The sequence below is a fragment of the Balaenoptera acutorostrata genome, chromosome 1 (assembly GCF_949987535.1).
Source record: "Balaenoptera acutorostrata chromosome 1, mBalAcu1.1, whole genome shotgun sequence".
NCBI lineage: Eukaryota > Metazoa > Chordata > Mammalia > Artiodactyla > Balaenopteridae > Balaenoptera > Balaenoptera acutorostrata.
In genome coordinates, this window is record NC_080064.1 from 25,915,897 (window position 1) to 25,943,489 (window position 27,593).

General features: G+C 49.4%; 3 protein-coding genes across 5 annotated transcripts; 1 reads left to right on the plus strand and 2 right to left on the minus strand.

The window, feature by feature from the left end:
* Positions 1-335: 335 nt before the first annotated feature.
* FAM229A (family with sequence similarity 229 member A) lies at positions 336-2,818 on the minus strand. Its single transcript, XM_057550779.1, has 3 exons — positions 1,017-2,818; positions 789-935; positions 336-595 (listed from the first exon to the last, which is right to left on the minus strand). Exons 1-3 carry the CDS (start codon positions 1,151-1,153, stop codon positions 493-495), a joined length of 387 nt encoding a protein of 128 aa, XP_057406762.1. The 5' UTR covers positions 1,154-2,818; the 3' UTR covers positions 336-492.
* On the plus strand, positions 1,729-3,376 carry TSSK3 (testis specific serine kinase 3). The gene is made up of 2 exons (XM_057550793.1): positions 1,729-1,873; positions 2,636-3,376. The coding sequence occupies exons 1-2, from the start codon at positions 1,729-1,731 to the stop codon at positions 3,295-3,297; spliced, it is 807 nt and encodes a 268-aa protein (XP_057406776.1). The 3' UTR covers positions 3,298-3,376.
* Positions 3,377-3,502: 126 nt separating this feature from the next.
* Positions 3,503-27,593, minus strand: BSDC1 (BSD domain containing 1). 3 transcript variants are annotated; one of them, XM_057550766.1, is made up of 11 exons: positions 27,443-27,480; positions 27,117-27,177; positions 21,255-21,371; positions 18,745-18,912; positions 17,030-17,084; positions 14,975-15,090; positions 14,485-14,553; positions 14,237-14,315; positions 12,807-13,286; positions 6,933-7,036; positions 3,503-5,183 (listed from the first exon to the last, which is right to left on the minus strand). In XM_057550766.1, exons 1-11 carry the CDS (start codon positions 27,451-27,453, stop codon positions 5,076-5,078), a joined length of 1,368 nt encoding a protein of 455 aa, XP_057406749.1. In that variant the 5' UTR covers positions 27,454-27,480; the 3' UTR covers positions 3,503-5,075. The 3 variants fall into 3 exon arrangements, with proteins under 3 accessions (XP_057406749.1, XP_057406743.1, XP_007182512.1); XM_057550760.1 differs by lacking the exons at positions 3,503-5,183; positions 27,443-27,480 and adding exons at positions 5,366-5,445; positions 27,487-27,593; XM_007182450.3 differs by lacking the exon at positions 3,503-5,183 and adding an exon at positions 5,366-5,445.

Below are 27,593 nucleotides of genomic sequence, written 5' to 3' on the forward strand. Positions count from 1 at the left end.
TCTCTGTCCACCCCCTCCAATCCCAAGCTTCTCTGGGCGCCCAGAGTCCAGCACAGTAATGCTAATTTTACTGGAGAACCAAGGAGAGTGTTGGGGAGATGGATGAGGGCAGAGAGAGCCTGAGCAGAAAGGCGGCCCTGAAAGGGATCATGACCAGCAAGAAATGGGGGAAGGGCTTGGTGTCCAGGGAGACGAAAGCGGAATCGGAAGGGCAGGCCCCTGGGGCTGGGTCCAAGGGAGGAGGCAGCAGAAGGGAGGATGCCTTTGGATGAGGCGGAGCAGCGGGCAGCCCGATCCGACGGGATAAGCATACACGGCCAGCCCGGAGTGGAAAGAACAGTTTATGCTGTGCTTTATTAAAATGTGCATCCGTTCTTTTATTTTAAAATGTGCATCACTGTCTCGTGCTCGGCGCGCGCGACCTCAGCGTGGTGGCCCGCGGCGGGCCTCGTACACGCCCGGCTCCCGCGGAGCTGCGGTGCACAGGCGCACTCAGGTGGCGCGGACCCGGGGGCTCCCGCCCAAGGCCAGGTAGACGTCGATGGGCACGTGCAGCAGCGTCAGGCAGTGGCAGCCGGGGCAGCGTCGAAGCGGCCTGGGGAAAGCGGGGCGCGACAGGGGGCGCTGAGGCGGGGGCCGGCTCATCCTGTACGGGACGCATCGGGGAGTGCACTTGGGGTCCCAGAGGTTCGGGCGTGGATGTGGGACCTTACGTGGGGCGGGGGTGGGGCGGTCGGGGGACGGAAAGTGGGCCGGGGTGGGGCGGCGGGGAGGGGCGCCGGCCTCACCTGACCGGGTTGTGCTCCGTAGCTACCCGCTCCGAGCTGTCCTGGGACTCGCGGGGGGCGGCAAAGCCAGGGGAGTCTCCGGCCTCAATGGGGAATCTCCGACCCTGCGGGGCCTCCTGGCCACTCATGTCCGGGCCCCGGGGCGCTCTGCGCGGGGAGTGGCGGTCAGGCAGCTCGCGGGCCGCCGGGCGCCCCCTCCCCGCGCCCGCCCCGTGGCCCGTCCCTTACCTGCCGGAGGCCGAGGCCGGTCCCAGGCTGGAAGCAGCTACCTGAGCCCTGGCCGCGTGAGGACGCTCCGGTCCAGGCGGAGCCTGGCAGGTGTCTGCGGCGCGTCGGGGCCCGGGCGTCGAGGGGGAGGGCTGCATTGTGACACGGGCCGTGGTGCGCTGACCTCATAGAACCCGTTCCTTCCGCCGGGGAACCTCGCGCCGCCCTGGCACTTAGCGCGGCGCGAGCCGGTAGTTGGAGGGCTCTTGCCATGGGTCGCGCAGACCCCCAGCTGCCCGATGGGGGAGCAGGAAGCTGTGTCCACAGAAAGGAGCCCGGCATCCCGGGCCCCGCACAGACGTCCGGAGCGCCCCCCACAGGCGGGGCTGCGACTCACTACCTGGCGCGGGGGCTGAGCGCAGCCGTGACTTAAACCCGTTCTGGGTTTGGTGGTGGTGGTGAGGGCAGGCAGGGGGCATTGCCCATTTTGGCCAAGAGTCACACAACATCTACATCACAATTGGGCCAGAGTTTTAAAATGTCTGACCCTCTCCCTCCCCACCACCCGCGGCTTGTGTGTCCAGAGGCTTGTGTGTCCAGACGGAGAATGTTACAGCGCTGGGGGCGGCTGCGGATGAAAAGGAGCAGGCCAAGGGCGATGGTGGAGTAGAGCTGCCTCGCAGAGGCAGCATGAGCTGAGAGGGTGATAGGAGGGAAGGAGGTGCTAGACAGCATGGAGGACTTTCTGCTCTACAATGGGTACCAGCTGGGCAAGACCATTGGGGAAGGGACCTACTCAAAAGTCAAAGAAGCAGTTTCCAAAAAACACCAAAGAAAAGTGGCGATTAAAATTATAGACAAGATGGGAGGGCCAGAAGGTGAGCTGGGGCCCCTTTGGAGGAAGCGAGGGCTGGCTGAGGTGGGTGGCTGCTTCCTCCAGTCAGAAGGATCATTCCCTCCTCCCCTTTAGTCTGGAACCAAGGAAAGCAAGAGAGACTGTGGCTCTGGGGTAGGTCAGTGGGGAACACAGGGATGCTGGGAGTCCAGGAAAATCACACCCTCTAAAATCCAAGATTAAAGTGGAAGGAGGTGAAGGATCCTCAGAAGCAGAGCTGGAGCCCACTAGGCCTTTCCTATTCCAGGAGGGGAACAGAGACTGGCGAGGCCATGGCCAGGGCTAGCAGAGGGCAGGAGCTGGAGTCAACGAAGGCAGAGATGGGGAAAAGACAGGGCTCATGGAAAGAACTGTGGGTCAGGAGGCAGACGTGAGAAGAGTGAGCTCACCACGCTGTGGGCAAATCAGGCCTCGTAACTGAGATTCAATAGCCTTGTCTAAAAGTCCCTAATAGTCTAAAAGTCTAAAAGCACTTTGATACCCATGGTCTCACAGGCTGCTCACAACAGTCCCTGAGGCTGACAGGGAGTAGTTCCTTTCAGTAATTAACTACAAAAACAATAGAGGTGAACATTCTTTGCAGTGTCCAAGCAGACAGACATTAAAGACTATGAAAGGGAACCAAGGCACAAGACCCAGACATGGTGGGGAGATAGGCAGACAGAAGTTGGAAGGCAGCAGACAGGAGGGAGGAGTTAGGCCCTTCTGCACTTGATGCTCCATCTCTTTTCCCTTGTTTCCGTAGAGTTTATCCAGAGATTCCTGCCTCGGGAGCTCCAGATTGTCCGCACCCTGGACCACAAGAACATCATCCGAGTGTACGAGACGCTGGAGTCTGCCGACGGGAAAATCTACCTGGTGATGGAGCTGGCTGAAGGAGGGGATGTCTTTGACTGTGTGCTGAATGGGGGGCCACTGCCCGAGAGCCGGGCCAAGGCCCTCTTCCGTCAGATGGTCGAGGCCATCCGCTACTGCCATGGCTGTGGTGTGGCTCACCGGGACCTCAAGTGCGAGAACGCTTTGTTGCAGGGCTTCAACCTGAAGCTGACAGACTTTGGCTTCGCCAAGGTGTTGCCCAAATCATGCCGGGAGCTGAGCCAGACCTTCTGCGGCAGCACAGCCTATGCCGCCCCAGAGGTGCTTCAGGGTATTCCCCACGATAGCAAGAAGGGTGACGTCTGGAGCATGGGCGTGGTCCTGTACGTCATGCTCTGTGCCAGCCTACCTTTTGATGACACAGACATCCCCAAGATGCTGTGGCAGCAGCAGAAGAGGGTGTCCTTCCCCACTCATCTGGGCATCTCGGCCGAATGCCAGGACTTGCTCAGGCGGCTCCTGGAACCAGACATGCTCCTCCGGCCTTCAATCGAAGAAGTTAGTTGGCATCCATGGCTAGCAAGCACTTGATAAAAGCAATGGCAAGTCCTCCCCAATAAAGTACGGGGAGAAAGCAAACCCAAAAACCCGCTTCTAAAATGGTGATATATATTTTACACTTTAAGTTTACTTATCCTAAAACTTACCTACACCCTCTCCAGCCTTACTTCCCTTTCCCTTTAAAGATCTTCATGGAACCAGAGGGCCTCATTCAGACTTCCCTTTTATTATAGCTGACAAGTGATTTTCATACAGGTGTTTAACTAAAGTTAATTAAAAATAGACCCCAGAATCATACACATACAGGGGGAGGAGAGGAGAAAAATGACGAAGAGCAACTGGAACCACTGTTGTTGCAACTTCCTTTCCAAATAAAAGCAGAAGCGTTGGGAATGCAGTAACGGCCTCTTGACTCCTTGTCTTGGTGACAGGCCTGTTGGGGGCCCTGTCCTTTCTCATCCCAAAGGCCAAGGTGAGCCTGGGATGAGGACAAGGGACTTCCTCAGATCCCAGGCTACCTCCCATCCTAACCCCCAGGCTCCAAGCAGGAAGCCACCCTGCGCACAGTGTGCTTCCTGCCCTGGCTCTGGGGCAGCTGCCGTAGGGTACAAGAACAGAGCCCCAGACACCTTCCAGCTTGTGTTGAATCTCTTTAATAGCTGTTAAGGGCAAGTCTGGAAAAGGTTCAGGACAAAGTTCTTTTTTCTTTCTTTTTTAATTACAAAACTAACAGCTGTTAGAGTCTTTTTTTTTTTTTTCCTTTTTTCTTTTCCCGGCTACAAAATACTCTGGGGAGATACATTATAATTTAAAATATATAATATTGCACAAACAACCAAAAGGTTAATTAAACTAAAGAAATAATTACAAAGAGAAAAACCCCATCCCATCAAAAAAAGATTCAGCATTCTCTCCATCCCACCCCCTCATCGAAGGTTTGAAGTGGAAGTGACCACCACTCTCTTGGCGTCCCTGACCACAATCACTTTAAATCATTGGTGAACACACCAGATTATGTACAAGAATCACCAGAGCAGCATCGTGAAGCACCAGGGTCTCCAGGGATTCCTGCAGCCCCTCATTCCCCCAAGAGAGGTGCAGCTTTTACCAGAGTGGAGGGTGAGAGCCACAAGGATTTGATCTGCCTTCAGGAAGAAGAGCTTTTGCAGAAAACTGATGACAGTCTCAAGAAGCTCACCCCCAGCATATCCCTTCCAAGACGCAGAAGGGTTGAGGTGGAGAAGTTGGGCTTACCAGAGTTGTAAGTACTCAGCTTTGATCACTGCTCTGTACCGCTGGTAGCTGGCTTGTGTCCTAAGCTACAGGGGAGTCGAGGTGGGTAGCTGGTTGGACAAGGTATCCCGCCAGGTAACACACAGAAGGGCCTGAAGTGGCCCCCTCCCTTCTTGGGGAGGGGAAGAAGAGCAAGAGCAGACTCTTGCAGGTGGCACAGCTGGGCTAAGGACTCGGGTGCATGTGACATGAAGAAGCCTTGGGAAAGGCGTTGGGGACATACCAGCCTGGACTGGGTAAAAGGGAGTTTGGTCTCTAGATTCTGAACCACAAGGAACCTTTTCAGGAATGGAAGATGCCTGGGAGGGGGAGATTCCTAAGAGAGGCAAGTTTCCCAGAAATGAATGCCTCTTACCTGCTGGGATAGGAACCAAAATGTGTTCACCATCCCTGTCTAGCCAAGGGCAGGTGGCATGGCCTTCTTTGCCTGCTTATGGGTGACAGAGTGTGTTGTCTCCGCGTCCTCCAAGAGACTGGTAGCTTGGCCTCTGCCTACACAGGCAGATGGGCTAGGGCTATCCGTTGGGACTTCCCAGCAAGAGTCCCCAGGAACAGTGGGTGTTCAGCAGAGAAGTGTAGGCTCTTCTGGTGAGGGGGGTAGGTTTCCTCCCCGTCGGGTCATCCTATGGTTGGCACAAGTCAGAGTTCCTGGTTTGGATTTAGCAAGCCCCTTCCCAGATGTGAGCAGAGGCCCAAAGGGCCAACAAAGAACAACCCAGAATCTGCCTAGAGCTCTGGCTGACAGAGGCCATTTGGGGGACATTCTTAGTCAGTGTCTTCCAGGGCCGGGCGGAGACGAGCGAGGGAGGTGGGAAGTGCTGTGGGTAGGGGAGCGGCTTGCTCTGGCTCCCCTCATTCCCAGTCCTCCCACTCTACATCTTCCAGCTGCAAAGGGAGGGGATAATGGAGAGCACAAACACGTATTACTCCTCTGAGTCAAGCTGAGACCCAAGCTCCCCGGCTGCCTCCATTTTGGGATAGCCCTTCCCACAGCCCCAGCCCCAACTCTCCCGGGCCATACCCGGCCTCCTCTCAGAGCGAACCACTCGCTTCAAGGAATGTCTGGGGAGCAGAGCTGCTCTCTGCCCAAGCGGTGGGCCTGCTGCTCTGATGGTTCCAGACTCAAAGGAAATGCTTCTACCAACCAACACTGGACACCACAAGGGGACGCCCTGCCTACAAGAAGCCTGTCAGTCAATCCCTAAAGGAGAACTTGTCTCCTGCGGAGCAGGTAAGAACATGGCCCTGAGAGGCAGGGAACTTTACAGTGGTGCTGTGATCAGAAGCAAGCGTGGCACTGGACTACAGGTGCTCGCAGGGCCTTCACTAGGGGCTCCAGCACCCTAATTCCCAGCTGAAGTCTCCCCAGGCAACCCTCTCTTGGCCTGCTGTCAGCAGATCCCCTGATATGATGGGTTATAGAATGATTTTGTTCAGGTATATTGTATGTCGGGTTTTAAAGAGGGCTGCAAAGACACCAAAGCCATGAAGGCCACGTGGCATAAGAGGTGCCACGGGCCTTCTCTACCCCGGGTATAGTGAGGTCACAGGTGTAAAATACTCTTGTGTAGGTCACTATCTCCCTCCAGGCTTCAGTCTCTCAGCATGAAAAACAAGGCCCTTCCCATTCTCTCTACTCTGTTCACCTCTTTATAGCAGGTTCCTGAGCTACATGTTGGAAGGAATCATGGGGTTCTTGGGTGACAGTGGATATAACACTGACTTGAATCAGATGTGTGGGCTGGAGCCTCAGTCCTGTCCCTTATTAGCTATGAGAGATTTCTGCCCAGCCCCTCATTCAAAACGACCATCCTTGATTCTGAGAGGAAGTGAAGAATAAGAATAGGCCTCTGAGCTTATAACTGTTTTGTGGTGATTTCAGGAACGTCTATTAGTGCGCCCATGTCCCCGGGCACTATGCCTGAGGTGTGCACATGCATCATCTACCACAGCATGAGATTATAATGATCAGTGCCATATTTTAGATGGGGAAACAGAGGTTCAGGTTAAGTGATCACATTGTCTTTTGTCTCCAAGGCCAGAAATCTGCTCAGGTCCCACACCTGGCGACCATGAGTCAAAAGGTCTGGGGCAGGGTTTGGCATCTGTATTTTTTAGTAGTTCCTCAGATGATTCTGATAGGAGCTAATGTCAAGAACTCCCCCATCCATCCCCCTGGAATTGAGGGGAAGCGGACCCTGCTAATGACTACTGTTCAGGGCCTGAGTGGGAGGCCCTAGCTTCCTTCCCGCAGCCTGCCACCTCAGACAGGAGCGGGATCCACCTTGAGGGGACAGTCGGGCTTGGCAGGGAGAGTCCTCAGACCTGGAATCATTGCACTTGCCTCCCTGTGGCCAACCAGGCCCACTCACCTCACCGGAAGCATCCACTTTGGAAAGTGCCATCTGCACTTCTTCTTCAGTCATGTCCAAGTCAAAGTCCTTCTCCCAGTCCTCACTGATGTCTGTGCTTGAGCCTGGAACCATGACCCATAGTGTGAGAGACAGGAAGGGGGATGTGAAGAGGTTGTAGCTGGGGGTGATGGAACTCTTTAGAAAGGCCTGACAAATACACACCAAAGGTCTTTACATTCTGTTTTCTCTGGCTCAGTGATCTCACTTTTAGCAATCTATTTTAAGGAAAAATCCTGGATTCAGTAAAAAAATTTAACCAAAAGGATGTTCACTGTAGTGCTGTTACAGTGATGAAAACTTAAAAAACTACCTGAAAGTTCACTGATAGGGAATTACAAAAATAAACGGTATAGTCATATGATGGAACATTATGTGGCTTTTAAAGGTTAGGCTATAGAACATTTATATACATGGCAAAATAGTCTTAAACTATTAAGTGAGAAAAAGCAAGTTACTGAATAGTGGAGAAGTACTGTGGTCCAGAAGCTCCCTAGGGGCCATGGAAATCTTCCGGAAGAAATAAACAATGAACCTCTTCCTCCTCAATCACTCCATTCTACCTACACTGATCCTGCTACTCCTGAAACACACCAGGCACATTCCCACCTAGGGCCTTTGCAAGGACTGTTCCCTGTACCTGGAACTCTTCCTCAGATACCCACAGGCCAACTCGCTCGCTTCCTTCACACCTTTACTCAAATCTCACCACCTAAATGTGGCCTACCCCGACTGTCCTATTTTCAGTTGCACCCTGACCCCTCACTCTGCTCTGGTTGTTCTTTTTTCTATTGTATTTACCACTTTCTAGTGTATTACATAATCAGATTCACTATGCTCATTGTCTAATAGTAGAGGAGCTGGAATGTGAGCTCCCGAGGACGGGGATCTTCTGTTTTCTTATGTATTCCAAGTGACTAGAACAAATAGTTTGTACTCAGTAAATATTCGTGGACTCTTTCTCTAAATCAGGGGTTGGCAAACTATGGCCTGTGGACCAAATCCAGCCTACTGTCTGCTTTTGGAAATACAATTTTGGAACACAGCCATGGCCACTTGTTGACATATTGTCTATGACTGCTTTCATGCTGAAACGACAGAGCTGGGACAGAAACTGTATGTCCCCAAAAGCCTAAAATATTTGTGACCTGGCTCTGTGCAGAAAACATTTACTCCTCCCTGTTCTAGGTAATTCTGATGCCTGCTAAGGTTTGACAACTGCTCCAAACATTCATATTTGGGTATGCTTTCTTACCGGCAATATAAAAAAAATGTACATGTGAAAGTTATTAGTAAGAAGAAAACTACAAAAATCGTTCCTGTAAAAAAGAGTATATGCCCTGTGCTCCGCAACAAGAGAGGCCGCGATAGTGAGAGGCCCGCGCACCGCGATGAAGAGTGGCCCCCGCTTGCCGCAACTAGAGAAAGCCCTTGCACGGAAAGGAAGACCCAACACAGTCAAAAATAAATAAATAAATAAATAAATAATAAAAATAAAGGAATTCCTTTAAAAAAAAAAAAGAGTATATGCAGTATGATTCCATTAAAAAAAAAATACGCTCACAGATGCATGCACACATACAGAGAGAATGAGCAAAATACCCACAAGAATACTAACAATAGTTATCACTAGGTGATGAGGTCATGGGGTAATATATTTTTTTAAATGAACACATATTACTTTGTAATCATTTTTGTAAAAAGCACCTTTAAAAAGAGTAAGCTCTGATCCCCCAGTGGCACCACCTGTAAATACCTTGTTTCTTCCTGTCCAGCTTCTTCCTCACCATGCACCCAGGCTCTGAGACCTCCCCAAGCCTTGCCTCCGCGTTCCTTATTAGGGTTCTTGCACTGTTCTCTAGTCACCCAGCTAGCCATAAGTGGTGTGGTAACAGCAGGGTCTCTGGAGCCAAGCAAACCTGGGTGGAACCCTAACTCTTTTATCTATTGTGTAGTCTTGGGCAAGTTATTCTGGGCTTCAGTTTATTTATAAAATAAGGATAAAACCACCCTCTTTGCAAAGAACCACTGGAGGAGCTTATTAGAACGCAGATTCCTGCTTTCCCATCCCCCTCATTCAGATTCAGCAGGTGTAGGTGGTGACCCAGAATTCTGCATTATAAACAGGTACCTAGATGATTCTGTATAGACCTTGGCCTGCAGTTGAGATACAACAGTGTTAAAATTAGCAGTATCATGTAAAGTGCCTGTAACATATATACACGGTGGATATTTAACAAATGGAGCTGTTAAAGGCCTGGTCCCAGAGTTAAGTAATTTTGCACATGGTCCCACAGCCAGTCAGGGGCAGATGTGCAACCAAGACCCAGTTCTTCTGACTCCACATCTAAGGCTCCCTGTGCTTTCAGGACACTCTTGGTGGCTTGCGTCTGGCTCCCTGTCAGCGCAGGCTTCCTGTGGGTTAGAAGCTGGACTCCCGGCTGATTTCTCCCTCCAGAGCTGTGGCTGTGGTCATGACAGCTTTTCCTAACCCCAGGTTGCCCTCCAGGGATTTGAACTCTCCTCTTCAGGCTTAAATGCTAGGGCAGACCCTTCGGGGTAAAAAAGAAAGCATCAGCTAACATTTTTGGAGCACTTTACACCCACCCTCTGGGATATGTATTAACAGTCCCAATTTACAGGTGAGGAAACAAAGGCTTTGAGTGGCAGAGATGTGAATCTGGGCTTTCTCTGCCACCTGCCTCCTCCCACCATCCTGTCCTGTCACACAATGAGAGTACTAAGCTCTCCTTTACACTGTGCACGCGGCAGAGAACTGATCTATGCAACAACAATTTAAGATTTCATGATGAAGTTCTACTGTTTTCTTTTGTTTGTAAGAAAGGGGAGTTTTCAGGTGATTATTAACCTCGTGGTGCTGTCACTCACAGCTCATTTTATTCTGTTTAATTGGCTCTTTGCTTCTCCAGAGAAGAAATGGAAGCAAAAGCCACTCCCAGGTCAGTCAGTTGTGAAGTGGCGCTTTAAGCCCAGAGCTCCTTCCAGTCCGCAGGCCACAGGGCCTGCCCTCATCTCCCGTCTCTGCTCCCTGCTGAGGGAGCCTGAGCAGGGTAAGTCTAGTCTCCTTGCTCAAATGGATCTCGGCACAAAATACAGGTGGGAAGCAGCTCTGCAATGACAGGCATCACCCTGGGACCTTAGAGGTCCCTGTGGCTGGGCCACCTCCAGAGACTGCTGTATCCAGAGACCAAGCCTCCCTCATGTCATCTGGACACAAGAGGGAGAAGGAGTCACTCTGCCTCCAAGCCTCTTTTAAGATTCTTCCTCCCTTTACTCTGTCCCCACTGTCCCACCCTAGTCTAAGACCCCAGCTTCCCCCCACTAAGTGACTACAACTACTTCTGGTGGGTCTTCTGCACTGAATCCCCAGGTCCTCCTCTTGCGAATCCCCCAGTGCATTAGAGGCAGTATAGAGCACTGTTAAGAGCTCATGCTGCATCTTCCCCATAATCTCATTTCTTCCAGTCTCTACCCACCATTCATTTTTTCTCATCACGCTCTCCAATAGCCCAATTCCCAATGGAAACAATAATTCTTTAACCTTCCAACTGTTTCACTGTTATTCCCTCCCTTACCCAGCTCAGATTCCATGAACCATCATTCTGATCGCTTCTTGCATACACTTGGACTCTTGTCTTTCTGAGTTCACCTGGGTAAGCTTGAACCCTGATTAAGTCCAACTCCCCATCTGCTCTGTGCCTGCACCTGAGCAACTGAATGTGGCTGGACAAAAGTACAACTGTGCTGACTGGTGTCTCTTAAAATTCACGACCGTTATCTCAAATGGACCCTTCGTACCATCCACCCAGCAACCCCACACCACCTATTGGGTCCATCACCTACTCCTCACTCTCCTAAAGGCAACGTCACACTTTTCTAAATACCTACTGGATGGGTGATTGATCTCAGTTTCCTACCAGTAACAAAAAAAAAAAAAAAGGAAAATCTCACAGATCTCAGGATTTTTGTGAGGATTGAGTGATATGCATATCAAGTGCTTAGCACAGAGCTATACAGACATACAGAAAGTGCTCAGAGAACGGTACCTCTTATTATCTTCATCATCTCCCCAAAGCAGGGCTCTACCCAAATTTCTTCCCTAACTGAGGACCTATCAGGAAATAATTACCCCCAACTTACAGAGGAGAAAACGGAGGCTTAGAGAAGATCAGTAGCTTTTCTGAAGTCACATGGCTCATGAGAAAAGTTGGGATTTGAACCCAGAACTGTCTGAACTCCAGAGCCTGAGCCCTTAGCCTCTACATGTAAAGCTTTTACTACAGGTTGGGCATATAAGCAGCATGCCCTGTTGCTTTGTGGCACCAAGTCCAACTTTCTGAATTCGGCTTAAGATTTTAAGTTCTTGTTCCTCCCTCTCCTGGGAACAATACAGAAATGTGGGCTTTGGTCACCCCCTTCAATGTGCCCCATGTCCCCATGTCCTTAACACACGATCTGACATGTGGGGGACTTTGTAGGCCCTCTCAGCCTGGACTACCGCTCCCCGCGCACCTGCCCCAAACTCTCCAACTCTCCTATACAACGCCTGTCTCCTTGGTGAAACACCTGCTGATGCACGGAGGTTCCTTCTTTCTCTGAACACCTGTACCAAGCCTGTCTCATACTGCTTCGTGCCTCATCACAGACTGCAGCCTTTACCCCGCCCTCCTCAGTGTCTTATAAAGAGTAGGTAGGAGCTCAATGGATGACCTCACTGAATCAGAGTCAGAAGGAAAACACTGTGTTGGAAACTGGAAATCAGCCTGTTTCCCATCCACTGCAGTAAGCCAGCCCCTCACTGCCAGTAGGCCAGTGCTCACCTGCTGGGCAAGCTTTGTGGCCAACTGGTGCTGAGTGTTGGCAGACAGGATGCCTGTGTGTAAGGAGCTGAGGGGAGGTCTTGCTGACAACTGGCTATCTCTGGAGAGGTATTTTGGATGTGGCAAAACAAGCTGACACCAGAGCCATCACTGTCCTTTAATTGCAGGAGTTAGAGAGAGGTCCCCCCTTGACATAAAGTCAAAGTGTCTACAGTCTAAAATTTCATTATGCAGATAAGAAACTAAAGCTCTATTACTTAAGCTGGGTCACTGCAAGTTCATGAGTATTCATTTTATTCTTCTTTAAACTGTACATGTAAGTTTTGTTTATATATTTTATAATAATAACAATTAACACAGGCCTAGGGAAGCTAACTGACTTTCCTGAGGTCATCCATGGAAGAAGACCCTTGACAGCAATCAATGTTACAGGAGTACAGGAGTTCCCACCCCAAAGTTGAACTGTTCAAAAGGATAGAAACTGACGCAGTGTGGTAGTTAAGGGCATGGGTTTCAGGTCAGACAGAGCTGGGTCTGAATCTGGGCTTGCTACTTCCTGGCCGTGTGAATTTGAGCAAGTTACTTAACATCTCTGAGGCTCACTTTCTTCATCTGTAAAATGAGGACAGTTATATGGAGTTGTGAGTTGTAAACTGGAAATTAACACGCTCCCCTGGTAACTGAGAAATTAAATGCAATATTACATCCTTAACACATGATTTGACATAAACCTTATTTTGTTGAATCTAAAACCCCAACAATTGTAAGATGCATCCTAATTTCAGAGAATAAATGCATCTTGGAATTGATGGAATAGAGTATACTAAATACTCAACCTATAGTAGCTGTCATCATCATCATCATCAGTAGCACAAATGAAGGCCATCTGCTCCTAGGATCCTCACATGGGACAAGGAGACAAGTCTGCCTTGTGAGGTGGCAACTCTCACCTGCCCTGCCCGCACACGCTCCCTGGGCTTTGGCCTTGGCTTACCTTTTTTTCCATTGTTGGAGGGTGTAGACTTCCCGCTGTCTGAATTCAGCTCAAACACCCGCAAGTCTGTGAGTACCTCCTCCCTGAGAGTCTCTACTCTGGCTGGAGGCCGGGGCTCTGGACCGCTGGGGCGGCCAGCAGGGGTGTGGGGCTTGGACTGAGCTAGGGGTGGGGGTCCAGTCTCGCCCACATCCACAGCCAGGTCCTGTTCCTCCAAAGATGCCTCTAGAAGCTTTTGGGACAGGTCCTTGGGCAGCACTGGTGCCTCAGATGCAGGGGTAGGTTTGGCAATCTGTGTCACGAGGGAGATGCTCTCACTGCTCTCCGATGGAGTCACCTCTGTTGGAGCCTCAACCGGGGTCACCAGACTCTCTGCACAGGGGCTCCGGGGGCCAGGTCCTCCTTCAAGGGATGTGGGAGTTTTGGCCACAGGAAACTTGGCCTCTTTTGGAGATGTGGGTGAAATGCCCACAAGCTCCTCTGTCAAGAGAGAAAGGTAGGGAAAGAGAGTGATGTACCCTGGTTAGCCCCAAAACAACCTTGAAGCTCTCTGAAAACAGACCTCAGGTTCCCACCAAAGTTTGCTCTAACCAAAACTAATGGGTGCCAGTTTCCTCACCTCCCTCTCCATCACAGTTCTTCTGCAGATAATCCCTGTTGGTCAAAGCCTCTCCCACCCTTGAGGCACAGCACGTGCCTGGTGGGCACTCAGCTTCTAGCAGTGCAGCCCAAGATAATATTATAGCTTAGAAAGCCAAGACTTTAAAGTCAGTCAGTTTGAGGTTCAGGTTGGGCTCTGCTATATCCCAGGTGCATGATCTTGGGCGAGCCACTTAACTCTTCTTTAACCTACCTGCCTCATTTGCAAAAGAGGGATAATGAAGTTGTGGTAAGGACCATACATGTAAAGCTTATAGTACAGGTTGGGCATATAATATAAGCACTTAGTAACTGTGTTAACACACCATGCAGCTGGCTCCCACACACTGTCCTAAGCTGAGCTACCAGGTAGAGGGAGCTCAGCTCCGTCCCTGAGCCAGCAGTTCCCAAGACTGGCTGGCCATTAACATTACCAGTGGAGCTTGTTAAAAATACAAGTTTGGCCACATGTCCATAGAGTCTTATTTAGAAGTGGAAGAAGGGAATCTGGAATTTCAATAAGCATCCCCTACTCTGAAGTACTGGTCCATGGGCTGGCAGGGAAATCTGCTTCAACTGACATATGCGATTTCTGTACCTAAACCTGGGATCCACCAGCCTTGGTAAACAACCCCTTGTTAGCTCAGCGTATCCTGGCATGTGCAAACACCATATTCATTCCCTCCTCTTCCCTGGGGTGCCATGTCCCTCCAGGCTTCAGAGAGAATGGCCCAGACAGTCCCCCACAGGCAGGACTTGGTACTTTCTCATCACCTCTCGATACCTCTTACCTTCTTCCTCCTCCCAGCCAGGCTCTTCAGAGATGCTCTGTTCTGCACGCTGCTTCAGGGCATCCCTCCGGGCCTGCTCCTGAATGTGGGGGAGTAGATGGCCAGGAGCAGTCAGGGAACCCTCTTTCCCAGACTCTGGTCCTGACCCCAGAACTCCTGGCACCCTCTGTCCCCTTATTCCCTCAACAAAATCCAGCCCCCTTCCCCCATGGCTGAGTGGAGTACCTTCCCTGGTTAGGCCAGCATACCTGCTCTAGTTGATGGACTTTATAGAAATACCGATGCCAGAATTCTGAATGGGAAACAGCTGCAGGCACCTGGAGGGAGGGGACAGTGGAGATGAGACTTTGGGAGTGGGTGTGTGGGGTCTATGTCCCCAGCCTCATCAGCCAGCTCCCAGCCACTCTGGATATCAGATGGGATAAGTGGCTGAGTAGTGATTCTTAGAGCACTTCCACCCCCCAGACCCACCTTCCTGGCCCAGCTTGGCCAGGGAGGAAGAAAAGAACTCCCATCAGGCTTTGCTGGCCCATCCATTTCTCACCGTGATTGCCAGAAGCCTGGCAAATCAGTTTCCCCCACGTGGATTCTTGGCTCAGGAGCTGGCTGGTTTGGCTCCACAGGGCCTCCTGCTGCTCTCTAGGCCAGAGGACTCCACAATGACTCTGGACATGTCCCTCCCACCTCCCCACACCTCAGGCCGGGAGTTGGTTGAGGTCCTGCCAGCTATGCCCTCACCATCTTGGTGTAGAGGGCCCGGATGGAGGGGCTGCCTACAAGGAGCTCTGAGATCTCCCCCTTCTTCTCCTCCAAGCAGAACTGGGAAAGCCAGGTGTCAAACAACTCCGGGGGCCCTGCAGAGGGACAGACACTGATGGTCAGTTCCGTGGGTCTGGAGAAAGAACACTGGGCCTAGAGAAATCACACCTAAGCCTGGACATGGACAAAGAGGAAAGCTTAAGGTTTTTCCAAAGCCATATGGCCCAAGGTGGGGGGTCAGGCAGGGTGAAGGGGTGGGTAGGCTTGATATCAGGGCATGGCCCCTAAGTGATCACTGGGAGGGGCTGCAGTCTCCATTCTCTCCCATGCCTGCTTGCTTTTTATCCCACTGCACTTGGCTACTGAATCCTCTCCTCTCTGAAACAGCTACTCTCAGGTTACCACCAGTGACCCTATGTTGCCAAATCCAATAGCAGATTCTCTGTCCTCCCTCATGTGACCATCCTACAGTTTCTGCCCTGGGAGCCACTACCTTCCTCTTGAAGCCCTCTTCTCTCCTGGCTTCTCACTCTTTTGTGTATTTCCTCCCACTTCTCTCGTTGTTCCATCTGAGTCTTCAGTGGGCTCCTCTTTCTCCTTTCCTTATCTCTTCTTGTTTTCCATTTTCTCCCAAGATAACCTCCACTAAACCACGAGTTTCAACCTCTTCCTCCCACTGACAATTCCTCCATGTGTCTTTGGAGCACAGGCTACCTTTCTGGGCTCCAGATCCAGAGGTCCAGGTGCCTGGACACATCCACCTACACATATGCTGCAAATACAACGTGTGCTCATCTTCTTCCCTCCCCCACCTGTCCCACCCAGTTATCCACTGGAGAGCTGGAGGCCCTCCCAGACTCCTCCCTTATGGAGTCACTCTGGATTCCACTTCCTCAGCGTCTCTTATACATGCATACCTTCCTCTTCATTCCACCCGCCCCTTCCCTGGTTCCGGCTTTACCTCTGACATGAGGATTCCTACCAAGCCTCGTAACTGGTCTTCCCATCTTCCATCTCTCCCTCTCTATTTCATCCTACAAAACACTGCCTGAAGGCTCTTTTATAAAATGCAAAATCTGATTACATCAGGTCTCAAAATGCTTCAACAGTTCTCTACAGGAGGGCATTTTAGGCTATGGTCCAAAGATGGGCTTCAAAGGGTTAAAGAATTCCCATATGCATATAAAATTCTGTTGAGAGAGGGCTTGTTATTTTCAACAGATTTTTAAAGGCCTTTGTGACTTAAAAAAACGTTAATAACCACTATCTTGAGCCTTTTAGGACAAAATTCCAACTGCTTAGTCTGGTACCCAAAGCCTTTCCAGTCTGGTGCCCCTGGCAGCTCTCACTGCCCTCATTTCCTCACATGCGCCCTTTGTCTGGCCTTTCCAAATGCCTAGGTTTTTCGAGAACTTCAAATTCCTGTTGTCCTGCTTGAACACCCTTCCCCCACTTCTAAAAGTAAAATTAGTTTACTTCTAATTCATCGGTAAAACCTCAATTCAGGTGTCACATCCTAGGTTTCCCGGGCTGGGTTACATGCCATCTTCTGGGATCCCACTGCTCCCCTCTTTCTGTGGAGGCAGTCAAGTCACTCTATCTTTAGTATCTTTGCTTCATTCCCTGTTTCTGTCTCCTAACAGCAGGTTCCTGGAGGTCTGGACAGGGTTGATTGAGGGTTCAACTCATTTCTGGTGTCTGGTTCCCAGCCTGGGGCTTGCTGCACAGCAGGAGCTTAGCAAACGGGCCAAAAGGAAGGCAGGCAGGGCAGCAGGGCTGGGAGGGAGCCTAAGCTGAGGATGAGGGACGAGAGGAGCAAAGCCTCTGTAGAAGGGGATGAAGACAGTCTGGGTTCAGGGAGGAAGGGGGACCATCAACCCATCCCACCAGATGTAAGGGTCAGACTAGCCCCACTCTGGTCCCTCTACACAGGGGGTGCCTGGCCACTGCTACCAGAGACAAACAGGGTGCGCAATCCAGACCCGCTTGGTCTCCCTGCCCAGCAAGCCTGCCCCCTCACCGCTACCCCCTCACCATCTGGTTCATTGCAGTAGGTTGCTGGGTCTGACTGCAGGCTATAAAGGCGAGCCTAAAAAAACAAGAGAAAAGAACAGAAATTCTGGGGTGATGGGGATAGAAAGCAACCCCTCTCTGCCAATCAACCACAACCCAGCTTCTCCCCTGTTGGCTACCATACCCACAGGGCACCTGGCAATTAACACTGTGGGCTATGGAGTGGAGCAGTGGGCTAGGAGTCCAAAACTGGGGCTCCTAGAAAAATGGTCTTTCACCCAGTATTCCACCCCTGGACACTAAGAAAATAAAGGGTAAGCAGGCTATAAAATTATATGTATAAAATGGTTTTGAATTATGTGAGATATGAAAAATGTTAGTGCAAATATATTAATAAAGTCCAAAATTTACTGGCAAATTTTGAAATATTTAACTCTCTCAAATTAAAACAATTCATCAAGAATTTAATTTCATAGCCAGTCTGCCAAATAAACTGCAATCTATGTTCCCATTAGAGCCACAGGAGTGGCAAACTTTAGCTGGTAAACGGAAAGCCCCTCCTTCCTTCCTCATTATTGCAGGAAGCATGGGCTGGCTGTATCACAACTTCAGCAAGCGATTTTGGTGATTCACTGTTATAATTTAAAATCCTATAATTAAAAATTTTTCACAATCCACTTAAATGTGTACTAAGTGGTGGTGCTAATACTAGTGTTGAAAAACATGCTTGAAAAATCATGTTTGGAATTGAAATTCAATGTGGTAAAATGCTATGAAGAAGGCCAAACTGCTGTGACACCACACTGTGAATCTGGGAGAAAACGCTCCACAAAATATGAGGAGTAATGGTGAGAAGATAAAATGCAATAGAAATATACTACCATTCTTGTTGATTTAATTGCTTTGAAGATATCCTCCCCCTGTACATTTATTCCTATTGGAAATTAGTCTTAAATAACACAAATGTGGAGATCATGCCCGTAAAGATGCTGTCCAGAGCATTCCTTATTATGGATGAAAGCTGAAAGGAATCCAAATGTGCAGCACTAAGGAAATGACTGAATAAATTATGCTATATACACTTGCAAGAATTTAAAGACATTAAAAATGATGGTGATTAGGAAAGATGCTAATAGTTAATTGTAAATTTTTTTAAGTGGGTTACAAAATTGCATGTATAGGGCTTCCCTGGTGGCGCAGTGGTTGAGAATCCGCCTGCCAATGCAGAGGACACGGGTTCGAGCCCTGGTCTGGGAAGATCCCACATGCCGCGGAGCGGCTGGGCCCGTGAGCCACAATTACTGAGCCTGCGCATCTGGAGCCTGTGCTCCACAACGAGAGGCCGCGACGGTGAGAGGCCCGCGCACCGCGATGAAGAGTGGCCCCCGCTTGCCACAACTAGAGAAAGCCCTCGCACAGAAACGAAGACCCAACACAGCCATAAATAAAAAAAAAAAAAAAAAAAAAAATTGCATGTATAAAGTGCTTTTTCTATTAAAAAGCAAGACCCCAAACTATCTTTACCAGTGTTTGCAAGCAAAAAGAAATGGAAGGTTATACACCAACGAAGAATCAGTGGTTCTCTTTGAGTGATGGGATTACGGGTTTAGAAACAATTATCTTCTTGCTTATTGGTATTCTCCAATTTAATTATATACATGCACTTATTTTTTATGAACATGTACTGCTTTGTGAGCTCAGGTTGGAAGCTAGAGCCCAGTGCCGCTAGTGAATACCTTGGTGCCATCATAGGGCTCAGCCGTGCCAGAGGGTGTGCCCATCAGGGTAATGACATCGCAGTCGATGGTTTTGTCTGGTGAGGGTGCAAAGGTGTCGGAGATCACCCCTAGGAAGTCAGACAGCCCTTTCTTCATTTTTTCCGTTGCTCCCGAGGAGCCTTCAGTCTGCAGAGAGAAGCCAACAGAGGAAGCAAGTGGCCCAGGAGCAGGCTGCAAACTGGGGTACAGGGTATGGAGGTATGAAGCATCAGGGGTCAAAGTGTACTGTGTGTGGGGACCAGGGAAATGCTCATGACCTTTCACCCCCATCTCTGGGGTTGGAGAAGGAGAGAGGGGCAGCCAGAGTCCCCATCCCCCAGATGGGGGTGTGGAACAGGGCCACAGTAGGCCTGTGTAGGTCAGAGCAGAGCTCCTTGACTGGCTGTTTCAACAAAATTTCAAGGTCGACCAGGCTGATCACAAATTGACAGGGGAGGATCCATGCCATAGACATTCAGTGGGGAAGAGGACTTATGGGTAGAGTGATGGAAACGGTACTAGCTTTGGGGTCAGTCTTGGATCTGAATCCCAGCTCTACTACTTGTTGGTTATGAGACCTAAACCCTCTCAGAGTCTGTTTCCTTATCTATAAAATGCAGATAAATATACTGTGGAGATTAAAAGCGATAAGGTGTGTACAATGCCCAGCACATGGCAAACATTTAATAACTAGCAGTACTGTAATATTACAATCTCATCATCATCATTGCTCAGGAAGTATTTTGTATGAAAGGTTGAGGACATATGGGTAGGATGAGAACAGACAGCCCTGTCTAGAGGCAAACCTGGGACCAGCTGAGGGCCAATGTATGGACCTCCTAGAAGAGGCAAGTGGGGCACCAATCTTGAGCCACACTGGTCAGAATGCCCTTGAGCAAGAAGGGATGGGATGGGACTTCCCTGGTGGCGCAGTGGTTAAGAATCTGCCTGCCAATGCAGTGGACAGTGGTTCGAGCCCTGGTCTAGGAAGATCCCACATGCTGCAGAGCAACTAAGCCCATGAGCCACAACTACTGAGCCCGCGTGCCACAACTACTGAAGCCCGCATGCCTAGAGCCCGTGCTCTGCAACAAGAGAAGCCACTGCAATGAGAAGCCCATGCACTGCAACGAAGAGTAGCCCCCACTTGCTGCAACTAGAGAAGCCCACATGCAGCAACGAAGACCCAATGCAGCCATAAATAAATACATACATACATACATACATACATAAGTTAAGAAGGGATGGGAGGCTGAGAGACAGGACCAGGCTCTGCAAACCTTGTAGAAAAGTGTCACATTTACTCCTGATTAGGCTGCCCAGGTATTTTAAACCTAGAGACTATCAATGGTGCCTGGCACATGTTGGCACAGGTATATAATCATATTTGTTGAATGAGAAAAGTAGTAAATAAATGAAAGAAACAAGTGGCATCTCTGCTACTGGCTGGACTTGCAGCAGTTCAGCTCGATTACTACTTGTTATTCACGCTCATCAGTAGCTGTGGTTAGCAGGCAGACAGTATTTTACAAGATTCAACAAAAGAAGCTTGGCTATAAAAACTCCATAACATGTTTTTCATAACATGGCCTCTAATTACAAGGCAACTGATTCAGCTGGTGATCAAAGAAACTGAAATCTGTTCCAATACTAAAGGAGAAACTGTAATATAAAACCAGTATACTATACTTCATTGGAAATTTGAGGTTTGCAGGGATATCTTTGACCATATACAATGTTCAAGTTTCATGCTGACTTTAGAATCTAACTCCTATCTCACAAGAGAATTCCACTATACATCTCTGATTGATAAAACCAGGGCCAGTAAGAATATAAGCTGGCAAAACCTTTCTGGAGGACAGTTTTACAGTAGATATTAAAAGGTCTAAAACAACTATATTCACCCTATATCCTTTCCAATACCTTATTAGGAAAAAAATATTAAGCAGAAAGATTAAGCAATCAGCATGTTCACTGTAACTCTGTTTACAATACTGGAAAAAAACAAACAGGAAACTAGGAACTGGTAAAATCCACATAACAGAATACCATGCCATTTATGATTCTGTAGAACGAGGTTTGCAATGATTAAGTCAAAAACTAGGTTATGAAACATGGTGTTCATTTGATCCCAGTTTTGAAAAAGAAAGTATACATAAGGGATATACTCCTCAAGTATTAACAGTAGTTAATCTCTGGGAGAGGGACTTATGGGTATCTCTAGGTCTTCCTTTTTCTTTTATTTATCTGTATTTTCTAAATTGTCTACAATGAATGACTTTGCTGATCTGCTAAAACAATACAGAAGTGGAAAAGCTTATTATTACTTAACATATGTAGCTTGTTTGCTTGACAGACATAATTTTCAAAATGGGAGCCTATGGGAAAAAACAATCACTTAACGGTAGAAAGGTTGGGAGCTCCCACCAGGGTCCCAGGCAGGTCAGGCTATGGGGGAAAGTCACTTGGAGGGTGTAGGTGGTACTCACAGCCAGCTTCTCCTTGACCACGCTGGCAGTGGCTGCAATGGTGCAGGCTGTGTCGTGCTGCACCACCTGGGTGAACTCTGTCAGGTCCCGCTTCATGAACTCCAAGGCTTCGGAGGACTAAGGGAAGACAGAGAGGAATGACAGAGCCAGCTGGTGCCACCACCCTTTGTTCCTATTCCCTGTGCTTTAGTATCAGACAGAAACATGGAAAACTCAGTGACATGGGAAGCCTGGGCTCAGAAACAATGCTTACTTGTCCCAATTCCATGACCTGGGATTACCCAACAGCAGAGAGCACAGAGGAACTTCCTGCTGCTCTGAGAACAGGGACTGAGCTCAGCCCAGACACTTATAAGTTACGTGGCCAGGAGGAACTCTCATCTAGTCCTCAGTTTTCTCCTGGGAAATGAGGGAGGTGGAAGAGATCAGTAGTTTTCATGAGCAGAATGGGGAAGGGGGCACACGCAGTCTGAAAACAAAACAGACTTTGATGCATCACTCTGCTATGCTGTAAGTCATGACCTTTGTTTCCAATTTCAAACACGAAGAGAAGGTGTGTGTGTGTGTGTTTTTTAATCAAAGGAAAGTGTTTTCTATTTTTACTTTTTTTGTTACAGGGAAATTCAGTTGAAACATGAAACAGTAGGTGAAATTATTTGTGTGAAAGGTTTTATAAATATGTTGTACTGGTAACAGAAATAGTTTAGAAAGCTTTTATGAGCAATTTTTGACAACACCAGTGAAAAAGGTGTGTGATTTTTTTACATTCAACAAAAGGGGTGTGAAAAGAAATACTGGATCGGATTCTCTCCTAGGCCGCCTTAGTTCCACCATTGCCCAAGGTTCTGTTCATCCATAGAGCTCCTTTGGGCAGAATTGATACTTGCTTGTCGGACCGGTCTGACTCTCACTCTGCACTCAAACGCAGTGTGAGACTGCAGGCCCTCAGCTCTTGTCTAAGCCTTACCTTGTCTTGCTTCATCCTCACCCACTCTAAGACACGCTCCTGGACTATCACTGTGCTCACCCCTTCAAGCCCTTTCATTTTACACAGGGATAATCACCTGCATTTTAAAAGCATGTTTTTGAATGTTCTGGTGATTTTTTCTTTGCAGAAGAGCCTGCCTAGTTTTCATCATCCTGGGAAGTCTCTGAATGGGACAGTCTCACCTATCAGCCAGAGGCCTCCCTGTGAGTGGGAATGCCTCCATTTCAGATTCAGGACTCCTTAATTGGAGTGGAAGAGTCATTTATTAATTCTCTCTCCATCCACACCGCCACCACCTTAGTCCAGGCCAACCTGCTCTTTCATCCGGACTCCTTTCCCAGGTTGCATCAGATACCTCTATTACCTTCTCCTCCTGACACCAGTGGGAGCTTTGTAAGTCAGAGCAGACCACGATGCCCCTGCTTTACATTCTTCAGTGATTACACGGTATCCTATGGCAAGTATAAAATCTTTACCTTCACTTACAAGGCCCATATAATCCCACCTCTGGAAGACTCTCATCCCCTCCCACAATGCCGCTCACTGAGCTCCAGCTGGCCTTCCTCAAAAAGTTTCCCAAATGTTCTACCATCTTCCGTAACTCAGGGTATCTGAACACATCATTCCCTCTCCTTGACACATAGTTCTAACTCTTCAAAACAAGCGAACAAACACAATGAACGAACCCTCTCACCTGGCTATGTTTACATGTCACTTTCTTCAGATGTAGGTTGGCTCCCCTGCTCATGGGCACCTGCACGTTCTCTTCTTTAACATTTACTGTCCTTTAGATTTATGATTACCTGTTCGCGTCTATCGTCCTGGATAAACTGTGAGCTCTGTAAACATAGAACCTTTGTTTTTTGTTCACTGATGCTCTCCCAGTGTCTGACATAGAGCCTGGCATAAAGTAGGCACTCAAAAAATGTGTGCTTGTTAGACTGGTACGTACCAGGGCAATTTTAATTATATAACCATTTACATGATTATTTGATGAATGGTTGTCTCCCTCACTAGACTGTGAGCTCTGAGGGGACCAATATGAACAGATATGGTGCCAGCCCTCCAGGTCACAGTCTACTGGGGAAAATGCTCACGTAACAGGGCTGATGTGCAAGGGCAGAGCAGTGACCGGTGTATTGTGGGGAGGTTGGAAAGACTTGTTGACAGGCCTGGACTGAGCCTTAAAGAATGAGCAGGAGTCATAAGGAAGCCTGGGCGTGGTGAGGCCTGGGGTTTACTGAGGCCTACAAGCACTTCAGTCCTAATGAAAATAAAGGGTAATGCAGAAGTGGTGAGGGATAAAGCTTGAGACGGCAACCTTGGAGGGCCTGGTCAGCCCTGCTGGTGACAGGGAACCACCAAGGTCTGAAGCAGGTGGGACATGATGAGACTCGCGTTTTTGACAGGTCACTCCAGAGACTGGCATGGACTATAGGTCCAAGAGTGACAAGATCAGAAATGGAGGAAGACCAGTCAGGAGGCTGTTGCAATAGCCCAGGAAAGGAAATAGTAGAAAATGAACAAGGACAGTGCTGGTCAGGATGAGAAGATGGGACTGGTTCAAGAAATACTAGGCGGGCTTCCCTGGTGGCGCAGTGGTTGAGAATCTGCCTGCTAATGCAGGGGACACGGGTTCGAGCCCTGGTCTGGGAAGATCCCACATGCCACGGAGCAGCTGGGCCCGTGAGCCACAACTACTGAGCCTGCGCGTCTGGAGCCTGTGCCCCGCAACGGGAGGGGCCGCGATAGTGAAAGGCCCGCGCACCGCGATGAAGAGCGGTCCCCGCACCACGATGAAGAGTGGCCCCCACTTGCCGTAACCAGAGAAAGCCCTCGCACGAACCGAAGACCCAACACAGCCAAAAATAAATAAATAAATAAATAAAAGTAGCTATAAAAAAAAAAAAAAAAAAAAAAAAAAAAGAAATACTAGGCAAAAAAGGTGGATTTGGTGATTAAATAGATGTTTTGACTCAGGACAAGAAAGAGTCGGGAAGAGCTACTGGCAACTAAACTAGGTGACTGGGTGGTTGCAGTGCTGCCAGCTGAGGAAGAAAATGCTGAAGGGGGAGCGGGTTTATAGAGAAGATGGTGACAATGATTTTGGTATGTAGTATCTGCAGTGACTGTGGGATATCTGGGACACCCGGCCAGCCGGAGCTCTTCTCAAATACTAAATCTCACAGAAAAGGATTAGGAGTCTTCCTAAAATGAAAGAGTTTGTTGAGTGAACAGAGCAATGTGTGAGGATAAGGTTCCTCAAACACCACCTTTAAGGGGCAGGCAGAGGAAGAGGAATTCGTGAAACAGGAAAGGAAAGCCTGGAGAAGTATGTGGAGAACTGAGAATCATGCCACAAAAGCCAAGGGAGTAGAGTTTCAGGAAAGAGAGAGTGATCACTAGTGTCTAATGCAGCAGAAAGGTCCAGAAAGATAAGACCTGAAAAACACCACTGGATTTGGCAAGTGGTAGGTGAAGCTGAGTGTTTATATAGATAAGTCTATGTGTAGTGGCTTCAGGGGTGGGGAGGGAGTTAAGAGAGATCATGTTGTTGACTTCAAATTTTAAAAAGTAGGAGGTGAGGGCTTCCCTGGTGGCGCAGTGGTTGAGGGTCTGCCTGCCAATGCAGGGGACACGGGTTCGAGCCCTGGTCTGGGAGGATCCCGCATGCCGCGGAGCAACTGGGCCCGTGAGCCACAATTACTGAGCCTGCGCCTCTGGAGCCTGTGCTCCGCAACAAGAGAGGCCGCGATAGTGAGAGGCCCGCGCACCGCGATGAAGAGCAGCCCCCACTTGCCTCAACTAGAGAAAGCCCTCGCACGGAAGCGAAGACCCAACACAGCCATAAATAAATAAATAAATAAATAAAATTAAAAAAAAAAAGTAGGAGGTGAGTTTGTCTCCTGGAAGTAAAAGAGGAAGTGGTTGGACAGGGGACTTGAGGAAGAGTTAGCTTTGGGGAAAGTTTCTGAAGGCAAGGGGAGAAGAAAATATGACTGAAAAAAGTTGCTGGGGCAAGGGTGGAGGGTGAGGGGCCCAAGCCCAGAGAGTTTGGGGAATCTGCGGTGGGCCAAAGAGCATCGTGACTTTCCCTACTAGTGTCCATGGGCAAGCAAACACACACACACACACCCAGAGGAATGAAGGGGCAGAGGGAGGCAGATCACAGCACCGAGGGCTGTATTTTCTGGGGCAATATATGCTATGGGGTGCAAGAGAATTGGGGGTGCTGGGAATTGAGTGGTCCAGACAGAGCCAGCATAGGGAGGGAAGGAAGCAAGGCCAGGAAAGTACTGAAAGACCAAGAACAAAATGGAAGGAAAAATGGACTGCAGGTATTTAAGAGGTTTCCCTGTGGCTCTCAATACTTAATAAAAATAAGTACTTAGGGCTTCCCTGGTGGCGCAGTGGTTGAGAATCTGCCTGCCAATGCAGGGGACACGGGTTCGAGCCCTGGTCTGGGAAGATCCCACATGCCGCGGAGCAACTCGGCCCGTGAGCCACAACTACTGAGCCTGCGCGTCTGGAGCCTGTGCTCCGCAATAAGAGAGGCCGCGACAGTGAGAGGTCCGCGCACCGCGATGAAGAGTGGCCCCGGCTTGCCGCAACTAGAGAAAGCCCTCGCACAGAAACGAAGACCCAACACAGCCAAAAATAAATAAATATTTTTTTAAAAAAAGTACTTATTTAGTACTTACTGTATGCTAGATATTGTTCTTAGTGCTTTACATATATTATCATTTAATCCTCACAACAATCCTAGCAGGTAGGTATTATTAGTATTCCCACTTTACAGATGAGGAACTGAGGCTTTGAGAGGTTAAATATCTTGCCTAGGTTCATATAAGAGTAGGCAATTTAAGTCTTCTCTTTCCAAACAGGGAACTGTCAAAGGCAGAAACAACACCCATTCCCCTTGCTTCAAATGAGAGAACAAAGATGGAAGGCTAGTCAACTACCTATTTTTCGTGAGTTATGGTAAGACCAACGTTAAGGGTAACACATAGGAGGCCCTCACACAACATTTGCTAAATGAACGTCAGACTCTCCTTCCAGTAGACTGCTCAACGAAAAGCAAGCTCCTTTGGGGTCTCTTCTATTAAACCTCAGTTTGAAATTCTCTGAATCTTCATCTACAACATAAACAGCTCAGGTCATTCTCAGATTTTGCTGGGCTGTAGTGATGCTACACTACAAATGCTCCCAGAGTAGAGGATTGATTTAACTGAAGCCAGAAGCCTCTTGGAGTCTGCCCTGAAGCAGGACTCAACCCAGCTGCTTGAGCTAAACAGTAATTAACTTTTTCCAGAATTCAGTTGGGTTGGTTTTGACAAACTAGCATGGACTGAAACAGCAACACACAATGGCATTGCCCACCGGCAGAGCCAAACCTCACTCGTCCCACAGGGATTGCTGTTTCCCCACTACACTGTGAGTTTTGGGAGGTCCAGGATTGCACCTGCTTGGCTAACGTCGGTATCCTCAGGACCACAGAGTCAGACAGTGCTGTCTGTGGCATATACTCTAATATTTGAATGACTAGAGGAGAAAGTTTCTATCGCTAGAATCCTTTTTCTTCAAGGCCGAGATCAAATGTTCTCTCTTCTACGAAGTTGTGAATTTCCCAAGCGGACACAAACCGCTCCTTCCCACGGATTCCTACCACAGGATCGCTGCAGCCTTTAAGACCGTATTTATTTCACTATAGCTAGACTCACACTGGTCTGAGTTGGGGTCTGTCTTCCCGTAGGGCCCAAGTCTGCCTCATCCCTGAGGCCCGGCGCCCACACGGGTCCGGCGGGACGGCTCGGACCAGGCTGCAGTGAGGCGGCGCGGGGCCCTGCCGGAGGAAGGGCGCCGGCCCGGCTTACCTTCTCCTTGACTGCCTGGTAGCTCTGCTGCAGCCAGCTCCGCCACCATCCCACGTCCTCCCTGTAGAAGACAGACACATCTGGCGGCCCCCCAGCGCGACTCTCGCCCGCGCAAGGATCGGGTCTCAGTTCCCTCCTCAGATGTGGCCCGCGGGCCGAGACTTCGCAGGCCGCTTCCCCACCCCCTCATGCTGAGACTCCACCCCGCCCTTTCAGCTCCGTCCAGGCCCGCGCTAGCCCCCTGTTCCCCGCGGGGACCCTGGCCCAGCACCCCAGCCCTGGGAGAATTCAGGGCCCAACGCCCGAGAACTGGATGACTGGCTCACCCTTCCGCCATCTTGCCCGCATGACATCACCACTATTTACTGACCTTTGACTTCCGACACGGCACCGCCCCCTCAAGCACCGCCCCCGAGCGCGCGGCCCAATCCTCGCGCCGACACCGCCCTCAGCCCAATCTCCACCCCGTTCCCTCAT